The sequence below is a fragment of the Equus asinus genome, chromosome 5, assembly GCF_041296235.1.
Source record: "Equus asinus isolate D_3611 breed Donkey chromosome 5, EquAss-T2T_v2, whole genome shotgun sequence".
Taxonomy (NCBI): domain Eukaryota; kingdom Metazoa; phylum Chordata; class Mammalia; order Perissodactyla; family Equidae; genus Equus; species Equus asinus.
In genome coordinates this window covers 105,607,299-105,625,000 of record NC_091794.1, presented here as the reverse complement: position 1 = coordinate 105,625,000, position 17,702 = coordinate 105,607,299, and the positions used below count along the sequence as shown (strand labels likewise).

Here is a 17,702-nt window from a genome sequence, read left to right as displayed (position 1 = left end):
AAGATCGGCAACAGATGTTAGCTCAGGTGCCAATCTTTAAAAAAAAAATTGCATTTTTTCTTTCTGTCTCTTGAAGTTATAAATTTTGTCGTCTTTAAAATGTAAACACTCCAAAAGATAACAGCCCACAATTGAGACTAAACCTGCCTAACTCACTCAGTAAAACCTAAGGTTAAAAGAAATGGAAAAAATGTTTGTTTTAAATACAGGCTGCTGGGGCCAGCCTGGTGGTGCAGCGGTTAAGTTCGCACGTTCTGCTTCGGCGGCCCGGGGTTCACTGGTTCAGATCCCGGGTGCAGACATGACACTGCTTGGCAAGCCATACTGTGGTAGGCGTCCCACATATAAAGTGGAGGAAGATGGGCACGGATGTTAGCTCAGGGCCAGGCTTCCTCAGCAAAAAAAAAGAGGAGGATTGGCCACAGATGTTAGCTCAGGACTGGTCTTCCTCAACAACAACAAAAAAAGAGAAAGGAGAGAAGAAAATATTACCTTGTGTGATCAAATGTGGTTAAGTTAGCAAAAGTTAAGTTGTTATTTTATGGATTTAAAAAATAGGGGCTGGCCCCGTGGCCGAGTGGTTAAGTTTGTGTGCTCTGCTTTGGTGGCCCAGGGTTTCCCCAGTTCAAATCCTGGGTGCAGACATGGCACCACTCATCAGGCCATGCTGAGGCGGCATCCCACATGCCACAACTAGAAGGACCCACAACTAAAAATACACAACTATGTACTAGGGGCTTTGGGAGAAAAAGGAAAAATAAAATCTTAAAAAAAAAAGCTTTAATATCAATAGTATATTTATATAAAACTGGAACTTAATTTTCTTTTTGTATCTTAAAAAACAAAATTTTCTTTCTTCTTGTCCTTTTTTTTTTCTGGTGAGGAGGATTGGCCCTGAGCTAACATCTGTTGCCAATCTTTTTTTTTTCCCTCTTCTTCTTCTCCCCAAATCCCCCCAGTACATAGTTGTATATTCTAGTTGTGGGTCCTTCTGGTTGTGCTATGTGAGATGCTGCCTCAACATGGCTTGATAAATGGTGCCGTGTCCATGCCCAGGATCTGAACCAGCAAAACCCTGGGCTGCTGAAGCAGAGCATGCAAACTTAACCACTTGGCCACGGAGCCAGCCCCTAATCTTCGTCTTCTTGCTTGAGGAAGATTGTCAGTGAGCTAACATCCATGCCAGTCTTCCTCTATTTTGTATGTGGGACACCTCCACAGCATGGCTCGGTGAGCAGTGTGTAGGTTTGTGCCCGGGATCTGAACTCAGGAACAGTGGGCTGCCAAAGCGGAGCATGCAAACTTAACCACTACACCACCATGCCAGCCCCCAAATTTTCTTCAAATATTTGCTCCTAATAAGAGATTATAAAATATTTTCCCTTATTTTGTTCTGTTTTATCAGAACTATTTCCTGTGCTTTACGTTAAAAGCTGTGTCTCTTCTATTAAAAGAGCTTAGGTTTTTTTTTTTTTTTTTTTGAGGAAGATTAGCTGTGAGCTAACATCTGCTGTCAATCCTCCTCTTTTTGCTGAGGAAGACTGGCCCTGAGCTAACATCCGTGCCCATCTTCCTCTACTTTCTACTTGGGACGCCTACCACAGCATGGCTTGCCAAGCGGTGCCATGTCTGCATCTGGGATCCAAACTGGCGAACCCCGGGCTGCCGAAATGGAACATGTGAACTTAACCGCTGTGCCACTGGGCCGGCCCCAAGAGCTTAGGTTTTACGGCTATGTAACCTTATTTGTCTTTGAAATCTTTTTGTTGCTTTGGTCAAATAGATAATTAAATATTGTTTCATAATGATCTGTGATCCTATTTAGGCAAGTATTTTAAAACCTCTTTGATATTTTTGATAAACTTCCCCCAATAAAATTTGAAATGAAGTCTTTTTGACCTCTAGTTAACTTTGGGATTTTTTAGAGGATCCCTGAAATATCTCAAAGGATTTGTTCTCTCTCCTTATAAAAAGAGGGATATTAAATTAATTAGGCTTATGTGATATGTTAAATACATGGGAAGCATTATAAAATAAGAAACATCATTAAGTCTCCTTTATGTTTTATGTATATATACGAGTTCCAGAAATTATGTGAAATTCCTGGAAGTCTAATATGTCCTGGTGTAAAATGTCTGTCATCAAAGTTGAGGCTTACAGTATCAGGAAAGCGCCTTAGCTGACTTTCATACAAAGGCAGCAGTAACAGAATCTTTTTTTCTTTTTGCGGAAGATTAGCCCTGAGCTAACATCTGCTGCCAATCCTCCTGTTTTTGCTGAGGAAGACTGGCCCTGAGCTAACACCCATGCCCATCTTCCTCCACTTTAAATGTGGGATGCCTACCACAGCATGGCTTGCCAAGTGGTGCCATGTCTGCACCCGGGATCCGAACTGGCGAACCCCGGGCCGCCAAAGTGGAATGTGCAAACTTAATCACTTTGCCACCGGGCTGGCCCAGTAACAGAATCTATAAAGGTTATGACATGTAAATGAAGTACATTCTGCTTCTACCAAAAAAAAAAAAAAAATTGGCCCCTCATTGCCAGAGTTTTGCCATCCCAATGTCCATAACATGGCAATAGTCTGCTTCTGAATCAGAAAAATTAAGATGGGTAAGCAAGGGCTGTAAATTAAACAAACAGTCCGCAGGGCAATGGGAAACCTAAGACAGCTGCTTGGTTCTTCCTGGCTCCCTGTAAAACCCCATTTTTTGGTTTTTACGTTCCTTTGTCCACTATAGGAAAAAAGAAAACCTATATCTGTCCCAAGAGGCCTCAGAACTCCTCCCTCTGGGTCCTTTGAGCACCCGAAGCTGGACTTCATTCAACTGCTGCTTAGTATGGGTTGTCAATATGTTCTTGTTATTGTTTGTATGTTTTCCGGATGGGTTGAAGCCTTCCTTTGCTGCAAAGCTGATGCCCTCACGGTGGCAAAAAAAGTTAGAAAATCTGTTTCCCATTTGGGGTGGACCAGTCTTCAGTAAGCAAGGCACCCACTTCATTGGGTAAATCACATGAACTTAACAAAAACCTTGCAAACGTCTTGGAATTATCAGTGCTCCTATCACCCTCAACCATCAGACAAAGTCAAGAGACCTAATGGAAAAGCTGGATTCAAACAGAATAAGAATTAATTACATCAGACTGAATGAACTGATGAGGATGATTATAAATTTTATGACTTTTTGTCTAAAATATTACTGTTTTTTAAATCTTTTGTTTTTCCAGATTTAAGGAAAGCTTTTCTTTCTAGCTATCTATAGCTTACAGCAATTTGGTGAATTAAACTTTTGTAATTAAAATGGAAACAATTGCTTTTTCTCCCTACCTTATCCCTCCAGAATTCAGAAACTCTCAGGGAGTATCCTTATTTTCATGACAATATATTTATTTGCATAAGTTCAATAAAAATCTGTTTTCCCTGTAACAGGACACAATTGGAAACATTGGTTATATTACCAAGGCTTTGACTAGAATGTCATGTTTGAGAGTGACATGCATAAACTCAGAGATGACTAAACGACTTAAGGAATTAAAGTTGACTCTATGAAGCCAGTGAACCTTCTTGGAAAAACAGCTTGGTACCTTACTTACAGGATTCCTTACACCCTAACGAGATGAGTAAAGAAGGTAACTTTCTGGCAGGTGCAAGAGCCTCAAGATATGTTGGGAGCCTCAAGAAGAGAGAAATTCACCCAAATCTATAGGTATTGCAGGTGGAATATTTGGCTTGGCTTCTTAGCCTTTAGAGGCCATTAAAAGTTCAATCTGGAGATTCCTTATAAGAAGTTCCAGCAAAGCAGATTTAAAAGAATCTGTATGATCAATCATTATTCTTGCTGTAATTATGCAAAAAACCAAGTTTATTGAAACTAGACTTTTTCTTTTTAGGAAGATTAGCCCTGAGCTAACATCTGCGGGCAATCCTCCTCTTTTTGCTGAGGAAGACTGGCCCTGGCCCTGAGCTAACATCTGTGCCCATCTTCCTCTGCTTTACATGTGGGATGCCTGCCACAGCATGGCTTTCCAAGTGGTGCCGTGTCCGCACCTGGGATCCAAACTGCCGAACCCTGGGCCACCAAAGTGGAACATGTGCACTTTGCTGCGCCACCAGGCTGGCCCCTGAAACTAGATTTATTTTACAAACTAATTAGTCTTAGTTTGAAAATCTTTAATAAAATAAGGGTTGTTTTACAGAGAAAAATTATGTTTCAGTAGAAACTATAATACACACTTGTGAATATTAGATTCTAGTGCTATTAATTTTCCTTGAAGTTTTTATTTACCTAAACACTGGACTAAATTTTAAATCTCCTAATTTCTTCAAATATTTGGCTACAATCTCCAAACTAATGTTTCCAGTTTTTCTCCCCCTTTTGACTTGGAATCGTTAAGAACTAAAGCTGCCTTTTTTTCCCTGAAGCCCTTCAAATTGAAGCTGAATGACTTGATATAAACTTGAGACTGCCACAACAGCCCATGTTTAAACAATCTTTTTGCCTGTTGCTGAGTAAGCCATCAGAAAGTTTACCTGAACATCCCTGACATCATCAAAGACATTTCAAACTACAAATGATGCTTTGACCTTGACATCTAGAAATCTTGCCTGAGTGTCCTCTAGGCTCAAAAACTGGTTTATAATTTGCTACAACCATTAAGCATTGTTTTTCTTTGTTTCCAAGGCCTCCTCTTAAATCCCTGATTGCTTGCCCCACAGACGTAATTTGGGAGCCCACCTGCACCACTGCCTCATGAAGTGAGACACAACTGTTTAACTGAACTGAAGAGTAAATGATTCATTCAGTGAAATAACAGAACAATCTACCAGCTCAATTTTAATATGTGAAACTTCCAGGGAAGTTTCAGAGGAGGGATCTGTTGGGGCCTAGGGCAGGCCACCCCAATATATCCCTCAATAGCGTATTGACTGTTTTGAAGTAAAGTTACTTGAGAAGCAAAGAGGGCATTGTGACCCTCCTGTCTGTGTTCCCCTGAAAGTAGGGCATCCGTCTCCCACGTGGAAGGTGCTCTCCCTGCATCCTCATCGCCAGGGCTGGGCAATCAGGGCCCAGAAGCCTGAGTAGACACACCTTGCTCATTTACTACCTCGAGCCTAAACCCTGCTTAATTCCTCACTCATTACCTACCCCAAAGCTAAGTTTCTTTGTCCTGTCAATTCTTGACAAATGTATTGTTTTCAAGTAAAAGATACATATACTGCCTGCTTTGTCCACTCTTGGAGCGCCATTCTTATGGTCTCTGGTACGTACGTGTCAAACTGGGGTTTTCTCCTGTTAATCTAGTCTCGTGTCAATTTTACTATTAGTCCAGCCATAAGAACACAACACAGGAAGAAAGGGGATTTTTTCCCCAGCCCCTCAAATTCTATACCCATCCAAATTCTGTACCCATCAATTAAGCGTGCAGGTGGAATAAAAACATTTTCATGCATGTCAGGTCTTCAAAAATTTGTATCCCTTTCTCAGAAAGCTACTATAGAATATGCTCCACCAAAACAAGGGAGTAAATCAAGAAACAGGAAGATATGGGTCCAAGAGACAAGAGTTCCGGCAGGGAGTTCCATTTGGGTAGTCAGAAGGCTCTGGACAGGTTCTTCAGGAAGATGAAAATGACAGAACATCTGTAGAGTCCAAAGATCTTTTTTAAAAAAATTTTTTCTATAGTTATTTTTCCCTAAATGAAAGTGTTATATTGGGGCTGGCCTGGTGGCACAGTGGTTGGGTGCGCACGTTCTGCTTCTGTGGCCCGGGGTTCACCAGTTCGGATCCCGGGTGCAGACATGGCACCACTTGGCACGCCATGCTGTGGTAGGCGTCCCACGTAGAAAGTAGAGGAAGATGGGCACGGATGTTAGCTCAGGGCCAGTCTTCCTCAGCAAGAAGAGGAGGATTGGCAGCAGATGTTAACTCAGGGCTAATTGTCCTCAAAAAAAAAAAAAAGTGTTATATACATTATGGTACAAATCATAATAAAGAAATGCAGTTATATGTATTAATATTTCCTGTTACTGAATATTCCACTAAACATAACCATGAATTAATTATAAATTATAACGGGGCTAAGTAAAATACTAGGATCTCATAATAAAAAATTAATTGATTAGCATCTTTTCCAGTCCCTTAGGGAGTGTGTTGAGTCCAAAGATCCTTAAGACGAGCTTCAGAGACTTGGTAAAAAGTTTGGGGCTAAATTAGTAATAAATTTATTGAAAATTAAGCAAACAAAAAAACCTCCAGGGAAAACAGAAGGTGTGTAGGAGATGAGAAGTTAGTTTTCCCGTCTTGTCTGTGAACGACATTCACTGAGCTGTCACGGTGCCAACGCTGAGAACTGAGCCAACCAAGATTACCACTGAATGGTTGAGAGCGTGGTTGGGACAGGGAAGGAAAGAGCTAAATTCTCACCTTCTGTAGCGGAAAATCCCCAGATTATGACCAGAGCTGACAAGCTGCGCAGCAGGAACACAAGCACCTTATTTGGAGACACGAAGGTAAACACCAAAATAATCAGCAAAGAGGCACATGTGGCCGCCTCTGGGGAGGGGAAAAGTGGCTACAGGAGGGCGGCTGTTTTTCTTCTAACAATCACGTGGAACTATGTGAATCCTTAACCTGGGGGCAGGGCTAATTTTGATAAATAACTAAATGTCCAAATTCTAGACTGGATTGATTTTATTCTCCATGCCACAAACTGGGCCTGGTCGTGGACCTCTCCAGGTTCTGGGACTTTGGGGGCGTCAGGCCATGTCCTCGCCAAACACCCTGCTTCCGCTTCAGCGCATCAGTCTGTGTCGACATCATGTCCACCCAGATGTGGGGTTCAGTGCTCGTCCTTAATGGACACCCCCTTCAAGACGTGTACCTCGTACAGAATTCACTAAACGTTGGGTAAGTGGGGGTCCAAGTCAGGCAAATGGCCCCAACTGTTTCTGCAACTTGGGCCCTCTGCTCCCCTTCTGCCTCTGCCCTGAGGCCAGCCTGGCTTCCACTAGCTCAGTGAGTCCTGTGTGACGGATGCTTTGTAACGAAGCCCGAAACAGGCAAGGACCACCGCCCCCATTCTACAGGCTGGGGAACCAAATCAGGAGTTGTGAGTGGCTCAAGCCACAGAGCTAACGGGAGGCAGAGGTGAGATTCAGACCCAGGCCTAGAGCCCTCGGAGCTGGAACTCCCCCTCCCCGTGCCAACCTTCCCTGCCAGGGTCATTCCTGGGTCACCCTGGCAATGGACCTTCCCGGAGCTTGGTCAGGAAGACGGCTGTGGGGAGGGACCCTGAGAGCGGAGCCCCAGGCTGCTCAGGCTGAGCTGCAGAGGCAGATGGGGGAAAGCAGAGTGGAGTGGCCCTCAGGCCAGCTGCCTTGTGTGTCCTCCACCACCTGCTTACTAGCTGTGTGGCCCTGGGCATGTCAGCTAACCTTCCTGTGCAGTTAATACCTTCCTCAGAGAGGGTTGTGAAGGCTAGAGGAATTAAGGCGTGGTGGGTCAGCACTCCATAACTAGCCATTGCTGGTCTTCCTTTCACTAACACCACCCTGCAGCCCAGAGAAGTCCCGGCTCCACCTGGCCTTTCTGTGAGTGGGGCCAATGCCCATTCCCAAGCCTGAGTTTAAGACTGTCCCAGAGCTGGGGGGCTGGGGTCAGACCTGCTCACTGGGGTTAAGTGTCAGATGCTGAGTCCAAGTTCATAGGGGTGGGGGTGGGCTGCATGGAGCCCGGAGTGTGACTGGCTGGCCTGGGGTCACTCAAGGAGCTGGCTGCACAGCTGGCCGCTTGCTCCCCCCACCCCCCACCCCCCCCCGTGATGACTGCAGTCCCAGCCCCTGCTGAGTGGGGTCCAAGGTGGCCGCCAAGGGTAGGGGCAGGGTGTGTGGGGATGTTTTAGCACCACCCCCCCCCCCCCCCCCCGCCAGCCAAGCTGGAACCAGTCCCTTGTCTCCCTCCCTGCCACCAGCCTCCCAGGGTAACCCAAACATCCTGAGTGCGCTCTGCCCAGGGGGAAAGGGATTGGGGACTCCGGCTGTTTCAGGGAGGGCCCTTTCCTGCAGATCCAGAGACAGGAGTGGGCTAGAGGCCCCCTCCCTCATTGTACCCTGTTGTGCTGGCTCCCTTCCCACCAGAGCCTCAGTCCTGGTGGTTGGGAGTGGGCAGGCACAGGCTGGAGGTTCAGCACCTTGGAGAGGGGACAGTCCTGTGCCCAGATACCGGGTGTGGCCGCTCACACCTGCTTTCTCAGCCTCCCAACACTGGAGGGGAGCTTCTAGGAATTTACCAGAGGGCACCCATGATGGGGACAGGCAGGATTAGAACTCAGGTCTGAATCCTGAGCCAAGTCAGCACACCTGATGCGCTTAAACAGGCCCAAGGAATGGACACTGACCAAGCCCCAGCCAGCATCCGGGCACCTCTAGCATCCACCCCAGGATGGGGCCAGACAATCCTGCACGACCCACATTCTTCCAAGAAGGCTGCAGGGCAGCCTCAGGACAAGCAAAGCCCTGGGGTGGCCCCACCATGATCTTGTCAACTGTACAGCCCTGGCCCCAGGGGTCTTTCAGCGCTGGCCTGTGGGACCTTGGTGAAGGAATGCTAAGGCAGCTTCTTGGGACAGATTTGGGTCCAGTTTGATGACTGTCGTGTTCCTTGATGGCAGAGGTCAAGGGCCTGGCCTGCGTATTCAGACATGTGACAGACACTCGGAGGCCAGAACCAGGGCCAGCTCAGAGCTGGCACACGAAGCGCCCAATAATGGCTGATGGAGCCTCTGCCTGGGCTCATTCAAGGTCTGGGGACACACGATTCAGAACTTAGTTATAAATACACGTGTTTGGTGAGTGAGGGGCGACAGGTGGAGGCGGAGCTGTACACAGCCGGTACAGGCTGGAGGCTGAACGCCACACAGAGAGGAGGAGACAGACAGTCCGCCCAGCAGGGCAGGCCAGGCAGCACTCCGGGGCCTGTAACACTCAGTTGGTGGACACGCTGGCGGGGGTCTTGTCCAGGGCTGGCGGGGCCCAGGCGCCTTGGGGGCTCCGGGGCCCCAGGTCCCAGGCAGCGGCGGCAGCGGTGCGTGGGCTCAGCTCACATCATTCAGGGCCTGGTGGGACATGAGGCCTCGTCAGTAGGACGCTAGGTAGTGAGGGGGCCGAGGTGGCCCCTCAGGGAGCCCTGGCCCGCTGTCCTGGCCCCTAGGCACTCACCTTGCGGGCAAACTCGGGCAGCACAAAGGCCGCCTGGTGCACGGCAGAGTTGTAGTACTTGAGCTGCATCTGTTCCACCTGCTTCTGCGTCAGCTGCTGCACGGGCTCCCGGAAGTTGGTGTTCTGGGGACGGGGGCAGGGGGCATCAGGACAGTGCTCTCTGTGCCCATCTGCCTCCCTCCCATCCCCAACAGAGCCAGGAGCTCACCGGATTTTTGCTGCACAGCATGAAGCCGATCTGGCCGCTGGGGTAGGTGGGGATGGTGCAGTAGGCATAGTCCACCACGGGGAAGAGCGACTTGCAGAACTGCCGCATCTCCTTGATGAGGTCCAGGTGCAGCCACTGGCACTCGCCTGGGGAGGGTCGGCAGCATCAGCATCGCGCAGCTGGCACCGCCCTGCCCGCCCGGCCTGGACCCTCCTGCCTGCGGAGGCCCGCTCACCCTGGCAGCAGAGGATGCCGTCCTCCTTGAGGGCCGTCTTCATGAGCTGGTAGTAGGACTCCTTGAAGAGACTCTCAGCAGGGCCTGTGGGGAGGCAGGAGGGGTGAGGGATAAGGAACACAGGCTGGCTGAGGCCTCCTGAGCCTGGCACTGGCGGGGGCAAGGGCCACTGTCACCCCACCACACAGACCCACATGGCTGCGAAGGGGCAGAGCCAGGATTTGAACCCAGATCTGTGGAATTCAGAAACCCACCAAGGGTGCTTTTGAGGGGTGCAGGGACCCATTGCCCCAGTATCTGAGGGTGGTCCACGTTTTAACTCCCTTCCTGGGGCATTTTCATTGGCACGGCACTAGGGGAATTTCCAACCTGCCTTGGGACTCGATCCCACCCCAGCCCTGACACTGGTCTATCAAGAGCGGAGAAGTGGCTGAAGAAGAAACTGGGGCCTCAGTGGGCCAAGGCCAGAGCCCCACTCTTTCCAGGTTCCCAACTACCTTCTGCACTTTGGGCAGCAGCCTGGTCCCCCTGCTCTGCATAGTCAGATTTGATGGGGAAAAGTGCACCTGAGAAGGGACAGTGCAGCTCCAGGTCCAGGGCCCCTGTTCTCTACCCTGCGGTCAGGCCTGGGCACAGACAGGGAAGCTGGCCTTCGCACTGGAGGCCGCCAGAGGGCCCGGGCCCATCCCCTGCTTACCCATGGGGTCTGAGGAGTCAGTGATGATGACATCGAAGGCATCCTGGTTCTGTTTCATGAACTCAAAGCCGTCGCCCACGTGTAGGGTCAGCTTTGAGCTGGAGTAGCCTATGGCCATGCCAGGCAGGAACTTCTTAGAGACTTGAATGACATCCTGGGGAGGGGATGGGAGGGACCAGGCTGGGCCATGGGGGTTGGGGGCACTGGAGGCAGTCGGAGTGGAGGGGCACTCCCAGCAGTCCCTCGCATAGCTCAGTCACCTCGGGCAAGCCATCCAGTTTGTGGATACCCGGTTCCCACATCTGTAAGATGGGGAGCACTCCAGTACCTCCCCCTTCCCTCAGCTCCTCATGGAGGGCTGGCTCCTGCCCGCTGCTGCTCGGCGGCATCTCCACCATCCCAGTTCCAGCCCCTAGCCCAACCGCCCATCCGAATGGCTTTCTTGCTATTTCAGAGGGTTGTAGTAATTCCAGCCTCGGCCAGGAGAACCTTCGCCTGCCTCCGCGTGGCCAGCTGCTTCCTGTTCAGGCCTCAGCTCAAACCCACCTCTCCTGGAGGCCTGCCCTGACCAGCCTCCACTCTCCCCCTCTTCCTCTCACCCCCCTGCCCCTGTTATGCCTTCATCAGATCACTCTCTGATGTCTCCTCCATTGGGTCCAAGGGGGCAGGACTGGCCCCGTCCACGCACCATGTACCCTAGCACCTAGAGCAATGTCTGCACACGGTCGATGCTCATTAAAAGCATGTCGTGTGTAATGGGCAGATGCTCTAGTGATTGGGAGGCCCTGGGCCATGCCTAAAACTTGAATTAAAAACCAGCTCTTAGCCTTACTAAGAACAGGCATCATGGCACACCTACTGTGTGCCTAGAAATATTAAGCGACTTGCCCAAGGGTCCAGGGCCAACTCAGGGCAGAATGGCAACTGGAACCAGATCCTGGCCACACTCCCGGCACTCACCTCGTCAATCTCGCACTGGACCACGGACTCCAGGGAGGAATGCTTCACCACCTCCCGCAGGACACCCCCATCCCCGCCCCCGATGATCAGCACCTGGGAGGGGGAGGCACAGTCAGGAGCAGGGCCCAGCCAGCACTGGGCAGATGCACTCACGCAGAACCATCTGGAACAAGGGTGTGTATCTCTACTCCTCTGGTCCACAGGCCTCATTACTTCATTTTCTACTCTCAGAAACACTTTCCTGCCTCAGGAACTTGGCACCAGGTGTCCCCTTTTCCTGGAAAGGCCTCCCAGGGCTGCTCCCTCCTAAGCTTCAGGCCTCAGCCAGAACTGTTGCAGCCGTTCACCCCCTTGTGAAATGGGCTGCTCCCCCACCCCTCCTTGTCCTTGCTAGCACTTTCTCTGACAACCACTTAGGAAGCACCTGGGCTGAGCACCAGGCACATCTGGGGCCTCCAGAACTGTTCTGTGGGACACCGAGGGCTGGGCTTCCTATCACCAGGCTCAGGGTGAATCTCAGGGGGAGCGAGGTACCTTGCGTGGGTTGGGGTGGCTGCAGAGGGGCAGGTTGGCTATCATCTCCTGGTAGGAGAACTCGTCCCTCTCTGTGCACTGGATGACACCGTCCAACACCAGCACGTTGCCGTAGCTCTTACTGCAGGCAGGAGTGACAGTCAGGGACCTGGTTCCCCTGGGGTCGGGGCACCGTTCCCCCAGTCGCCCTAGGTGAGAAGAATCTCCCCCAACCTGCCCAGGGGTTCCAGGGGTGAGTACTGGAGGTGACACGTGGCGAGGATCGGCAGGCAGGCCCGCTGGCTGGGGGCTGGGGTTGGACTCGGGGTCCCGGCTCTGACGTGTCCCGGACTGACACGTGGAGCTGAGCGCGTTGGGTCGGCGCAGACTCCGGCTCCCTCCCCGCCGAAGAGGACCGCCCGAAATGCCGGCCCCCAGCGCAGGGAGACAGGATGCAGGGCTGGGAGGGGACCCAGGGAGGTGACAGGCCTAGTTCATGAGAACTTATGACAGTTTTGCAGGAGGAGGGACGGGCAGAGACAGCTGCGGGCGTCCAGAGGTAAAAGGCGCATGACAGGGGTCTAGCAGGAAGAGGGTGGTCTGGGCCGGGATCGGGGTAGGAGCCCCGGCTGGTTCGCGCGGGGGTGGGCAGCGGGCGGTCTGAGCTGAGAGCCGTCGCGGGGGCGCGGGGCTGGGCCGGCGGTGGTACCTGCGGAAGACAAGGATATCCTGGTACCGCGAGCGCTGGTGATGGAGCAGCTGCTCCACCTGCAGGGACAGGGCCTGGCCGGGCCACAGGCTGCATGTCTCGCGGAACCAGCCCTCGCGGATGGCAGCGGGGCCGGGGGCGGCGGGGCCGTCGGGGCCGGGCTCCATGGCGGGCGGACCGGCAGCGCGAGGCGCGGGCCCGGGACTGAAGGCCGCGCGGAGCCGCAGCACAACGGGACCAGATCTGCCTGCCGCCCGCGCCTCAACCTAACCCGACCGGCGGGGCGGTGCCTGCGGGCGGGGGCGGGACCCAAAGCCTCCAATGGTGAAGCGGGCGCGGGTGGGCGGAGACTCCGCGGCACCGCCCCCGCCGACGCTCCGAGCGCGCTCATTGGCCGCCGGCCGGCAGCGCGGCGCCCAGTGGCCCGGCCCAGCCGTCCGTCGGCGGCAGCAGGGTAGTGCGGCCGGCTCCGAGGGGCCACGTGGGGCCTGGGCCGGGGGGCCGGGCTCCGGCCGCGGGGTGGGTTCCGGGGCGGGCCGGCGGAAGGGGTCCGGGTCCTTCGTCCGGCCCCGCGCCGACCGGGCGGTGAAGCCCCAGCGCCCCTGCCCCCTCCCAGGGATCCGGGAGGCACCGAGGGCCGCAGAGAGGGAGCGAAAGGGTGCCCGACTCGGGACGGGAAAGTTGAGTTGACGTCTCGGCCTCGGTGCGAAGTTTCCGAGCGTGGGACGTGCGGAACGCCGGCTCGAGCCTTTGGGCTGGAGAAACGGGAGCCGGCGGCTACATTGTCGGGCGAAGAGTTACGTTGTTGCGCTGGAGCGATGGGGTAGACTGTATCTCTCGCCGCGGCCCCACATTTGGCTCCTTGTTGGACTTGAACAGTGTGTGGTTTGTCGGGGGCGCACGGAAGGTTTTCATTTACTTGAAAAGGACCATCACAGCCCCGAGACTGAAGCTCGGTTTAGCCATTTTCGCTTAGAGTCTCTGATCCAAGAGGGTATTATGGCTGCTGAATAAGAAGGAGTTCTCTTCTAAACGAGTTTCTAAATTTACCAGCAGTGTCCCAGAAGAGGCCAACACATGCATATTCAGCACCAAAAAAGACTGGCATGCAGTTTTTTGACAAACTGGGCCTTGCTCCTTGAAGGGCGAGAATGTGCTTTCTGTTTTTACGAAAATGTCAAGTAACTTCTCTGAATCATATTAAGCATGCTAATTACCAAATATTAAATGCTAATTGCTCTACACGTGTAGTTCTTCGCATGCCAAGGCAGGGAGATGAAACTGGCATGAGCTGCTGGTGACACGACAGGGGTTGTTTCTTGACTGATGCTTTGCAGCCTCCACTTGGAGGTAGGAAGGGCGTTTTGTGTCTCTTAACCCCAGATGAGTAACACAGTCATGTTTATCAGCCAGTGCACGCCTCAAGCCTTACAGCAACCATGTGCCTTGGTGAAATTTAAGCTGCTTTTTTTTTTAGATTTTTAAAAAAACTTTTACCCCCCCCCCCCAAACCCCCCTGGTACACAGCATATTTTTAGTTGCAGGTCCTTCTAGTTGTGGCATGTGGGATGCCACCTCAGCATGGCTTGATGAGCGGTGCCATGTCTGCACCCAGGATCCGAGGTGGAGAAATCCTGGGCCGCTGCAGCAGAGCGCACGAACTTCACCATTTGGCCATGGGACCAGCTCCTAAGCTCCTTTTAAAGGGGAGATGAGCCAAGGTGTGGAAGAATGGCTAGGAGCGCCAAAGCAGGTAAGACGCAGTCGACCAGTATGTCCAGTTACTACAGGCTTGACTGGGTTCACCCTGTACTTGGGTCGAGGAGTTTGCATCATCACAGCCTGTGCTTCCTCCATCAAGACACTGACGCCTCTGAGTTGTGATCGCCTGTTCACTTGTGTGTACCCTGAGCCAGACTTAGCTCCTTGAGACTACAGATGGTGTCTGTAGCTGGCAGCACTGGATAACAGGCTGAGGGAATGTGGAAGGCTAGGATGCCTGTCCAGGCACCTCGTGGAATCAGCTGTCTTGACTTTCTTCCAGGTGCTGCACAGCTGAGCCCAGACAGGGGCCCTGGCTTTCCTAAGGCCCTGCATGGAAGGGACAGGGGAGGGTCAAGTCCATCCTAGCCCTCTTGCAAGTGGAACAAGGCTGCTCCCGCACAGCATCCTCAGATGAGAAGGACCGTGAATGACACCCCTGGCCCTTCTGTAGAGGGGGCGAAGCTGAAACTGTGGTCTTGACCTCAAGCACTAAGAGCAAGTGGGACCTCCAGGCTAGCATGTATAGCAGTGGCTCAAACCTTCCAAGTTCAGAGAAAATGGACACCCGGTATAAATTACAGGCAAAGAAGTCCCCAAGATATACGGGACCATGAACCCGGAAATGCCACCCAACTTCAGATCACAAGGAGGAAAAACTGTGGTTTTGCCGGAAGTAGCCATCACTACACAGCCTGGTAAATTCACAACTGATGGGGAAAATCAGGAGGGAGAAAACCAAGGTACAGTATGAATTGTTTCCCTGAATTCAGGCCAATGTGCATTTAAAGTTCAGCTGTAAAGCATCAGTGCCTCATAGATCAACTATCCCAACCTCCTTTAGCGTAGACAGTTTATGGGAGGAGAGAGGTGGGCGAGGCAGTGGTCCAAATGGGGCTGCCACAGGGTAGGGATGTGTGTCTGTCATCGGACAGACTTTCCAGCAGTTAGCACTTGAGAGTCATTTTTTAAGCATTGTGTTCAGCTAGGCAGACAGCTGTGGTTATAAGTGGGAATGAATCCGGCTATCACCTGGTGTTATTTGGTTGTAAATGCTTATGGCAAGCTGCCTAGGGCACCACAGAAGCGTGCCTCCTTGAGCTGAGAGCCCTTCTGCTCATAAACTCTCTCCACCTCCAACCCCACCAGCCCAGCCAGGTCCCTCTTCCCAGAGCACAGGCCGTCTCGGCCCCGTGGGTCCGCATCCCTGAGCAGTCCCCGACTGGCTTACGCATGCCCCTCCATACACTCGCCTGTCCTCCCTGGTCCTGGGAATCCAAGTGCCCTAACTGTGACCTGAAGCTCCAGTGAACCGGAACTACAGCTGCTCTCCAAACACCCCCAAGGCTTCTGTTTTCATCCCACGGCTCAGGAGTCCTGGATTTTTGGGTTCCATGGACCAGTAAAATTCCAAAGACACATTTGTGGACTGACATCGGGCTGTCCAAGGAAGGACACCTAAGAAGACCTCAACTCCTACTGTCTATGGTTCCCAACTTTTTAAAAAACAACAAAAAGATCATTGCCACAAAGACAAAACTAGTAAGGATTTTCCAAATAAAGGACAAGGAATCATTTCACCTCTATGAGAAATTTAACCCATTGTCCCCACTGTTCTCATCTCACCTGTGCCCACTGAGCGAGGCCTGGGGCACACTGCCTCCCTTAGGACAGCTGTTCTGGAACTTTCACATGTCTAAGAATCACCTGGAGAGCTTGTTAGAACCGGGTTGGGGCCTGCCCCTGGTCCTGATTGGGCAGGTCTGGGTGGAGCATGGGGCTCTTCTTTCTAACCAGCTCCCAGGTGGTCTCAGAGGCCCCCGCTTTGAGCAGCACTGGCTACCAGGTTCCCTGGATTTCTGCCCTGACTCTTCAAGGTCCAACCCAAATGCACCTTTCATGAAGCCTCCTCAGTAGAAAATAATTTCTCTTTTAAAAATTCTCACATATTTCTTATAGCAGAGATCCTGCCATTTTTTGGCAGACCACTTGTTATGCCTCAATGTCCATTCTTTCCAAATTCTATAAGAGAACCCTAGATTTGGAGGTGGGCATGTGGGCACCGAAATGATGACTTTCCCAGTAGCCTTTGCTGCGGCCATATGACTCAGTTCTGGCCAATGGGAAGTGGAAATGGGCAATATCCTTTTAAAGGGAGAGTGGGTGCTTGTCTCCTTCTCTCCTTCCAGCTGAATGGAATGAGGATGCAATGGATGGAGCCAGGGCAGTTACCCGGCCCGTGAGGTGGAAGGCCCATGTTCGAGTTGAGGATGGATAACAGCCAGAGTCTGAGCACCAGAGCTGCCACACTAGCCCTGGAGTGACTGTATTCACAGGAGAGAGGAAACACCTGTTTTGCCAAGCTGCCCTGTCCGTCTCAAGCGTTCCTGCCCTCACACGCACAGACCCTCTCGTACCTCGGGATGGCTGTGCTCTGCTGTCCCGCTCCAGTGGTCGCTCGGTGGCCACAGAGCGACGTGGGGTTTGGCCTGGCAGCCCCACAGGGTATCCACACAGTCAACCCCCTCAATAGTCTGTGGGAAAAACTTCCAAGAAAACAGGTTCCTTGTTTAAGTATTTGTGAAAACAAAAATAATAGCATTATTCTGTGCTTTCTTGATTTAGTAGCCCGTCTCAGGATTAAAATCAAGTGGCATTCTGAAGAAATAACCAGAGATTGGGCCACAAATTTATACAAAAAGTTCACTGCTGCATTATTAATAGTACAAAAATGGAAAATAAATGTTTAATTATGGGGATTAGCTAAAATGAATTTAAATTTTTAAATTTTTTTTCCTTCCTGTCTCCAGAGGCCCCAGTACATAGTTGTAGATTCTAGTTGTAGGTCCTTCTAGTTCTTCTGTGTGGGACGCCACCACAGCATGGCTTGGGGATCGGTGCCATGTCTGCACCCAGGATCCAAACTGGTGAAACCCTGGGCCCCTGAAGTGGAGTGCACGCACAAACTTAACCACTCGGCCACGGGGCCAGCCCCTAAAATGAATTTTAGAATGAGAAAAGTCTCCTAATAGAGACTTTAAAGGTGAAAAATTATTGAAACATAAATCCAAGCTTGTAAATTAAATATATACACAGTTTTTGCCTTTATACCAACATGTTAAAGGTTATCTCCATGTGATAGGGTTACAGATGATTTAATTTTTCTTTGCATTTTTCTATGTTTTCCTCACTTCCTACAATGAACATGTTACTATCTTTTTAATTGGGAAAAAACAAAGTTAAAAAAGCAAAAAGAGGGGCCAACTTTGTGGCCGAGTAGTTGAGTTCTTAGGCTCCACTGCGGCGGCCCAGGGTTTCGCCGGTTCGGATCCTGGGCACCAACATGGCACCGCTCATCAGGCCATGCTGCGGCGGTGTTCCACATGCCACAGCTAGAGGGAC

The 17,702-nt window shown here is 51.3% G+C and overlaps 1 protein-coding gene and 2 long non-coding RNA genes across 3 annotated transcripts in view; 2 read left to right on the top strand and 1 right to left on the bottom strand.

Annotated features, from left to right (window-relative positions):
* The window catches only part of LOC139045368 (uncharacterized), a 9,142-nt gene extending 6,267 nt beyond the window's left edge, over window positions 1-2,875 (top strand). Inside the window, exon 3 of the long non-coding RNA XR_011503639.1 lies at window positions 2,742-2,875. This is a non-coding gene — a long non-coding RNA (uncharacterized lncRNA). The remainder of the gene's footprint in view (window positions 1-2,741) is intronic.
* Window positions 2,876-6,674: 3,799 nt separating this feature from the next.
* Window positions 6,675-13,004, bottom strand: SRM (spermidine synthase). Its single transcript, XM_014849810.3, has 8 exons — window positions 12,540-13,004; window positions 11,852-11,972; window positions 11,318-11,410; window positions 10,358-10,511; window positions 9,661-9,744; window positions 9,426-9,571; window positions 9,218-9,340; window positions 6,675-9,114 (listed from the first exon to the last, which is right to left on the bottom strand). Exons 1-8 carry the CDS (start codon window positions 12,704-12,706, stop codon window positions 9,094-9,096), a joined length of 909 nt encoding a protein of 302 aa, XP_014705296.1. The 5' UTR covers window positions 12,707-13,004; the 3' UTR covers window positions 6,675-9,093.
* Window positions 13,005-13,104: 100 nt separating this feature from the next.
* LOC123285663 (uncharacterized) lies at window positions 13,105-15,898 on the top strand. The gene is made up of 4 exons (XR_006527473.2): window positions 13,105-13,889; window positions 14,078-14,292; window positions 14,584-15,043; window positions 15,450-15,898. It is a non-coding gene; the product is annotated as an uncharacterized lncRNA (long non-coding RNA).
* The last annotated feature ends 1,804 nt before the right edge of the window (window positions 15,899-17,702 follow it).

Excerpts from the sequence above, each read along its gene's own strand:
- SRM (XM_014849810.3), bottom strand. The coding sequence starts at position 12,706 with ATGGAGCCCGGCCCCGACGGCCCCGCCGCCCCCGGCCCCGCTGCCATC. Across the intron at positions 11,973-12,539 it reads GATATCCTTGTCTTCCGCAG|TAAGAGCTACGGCAACGTGC; the intron begins GTACCACCGCCG and ends TCCTGCCTGCAG. Across the intron at positions 9,745-10,357 it reads TGACTCCTCAGACCCCATGG|GCCCTGCTGAGAGTCTCTTC; the intron begins GTAAGCAGGGGA and ends GCCTCCCCACAG.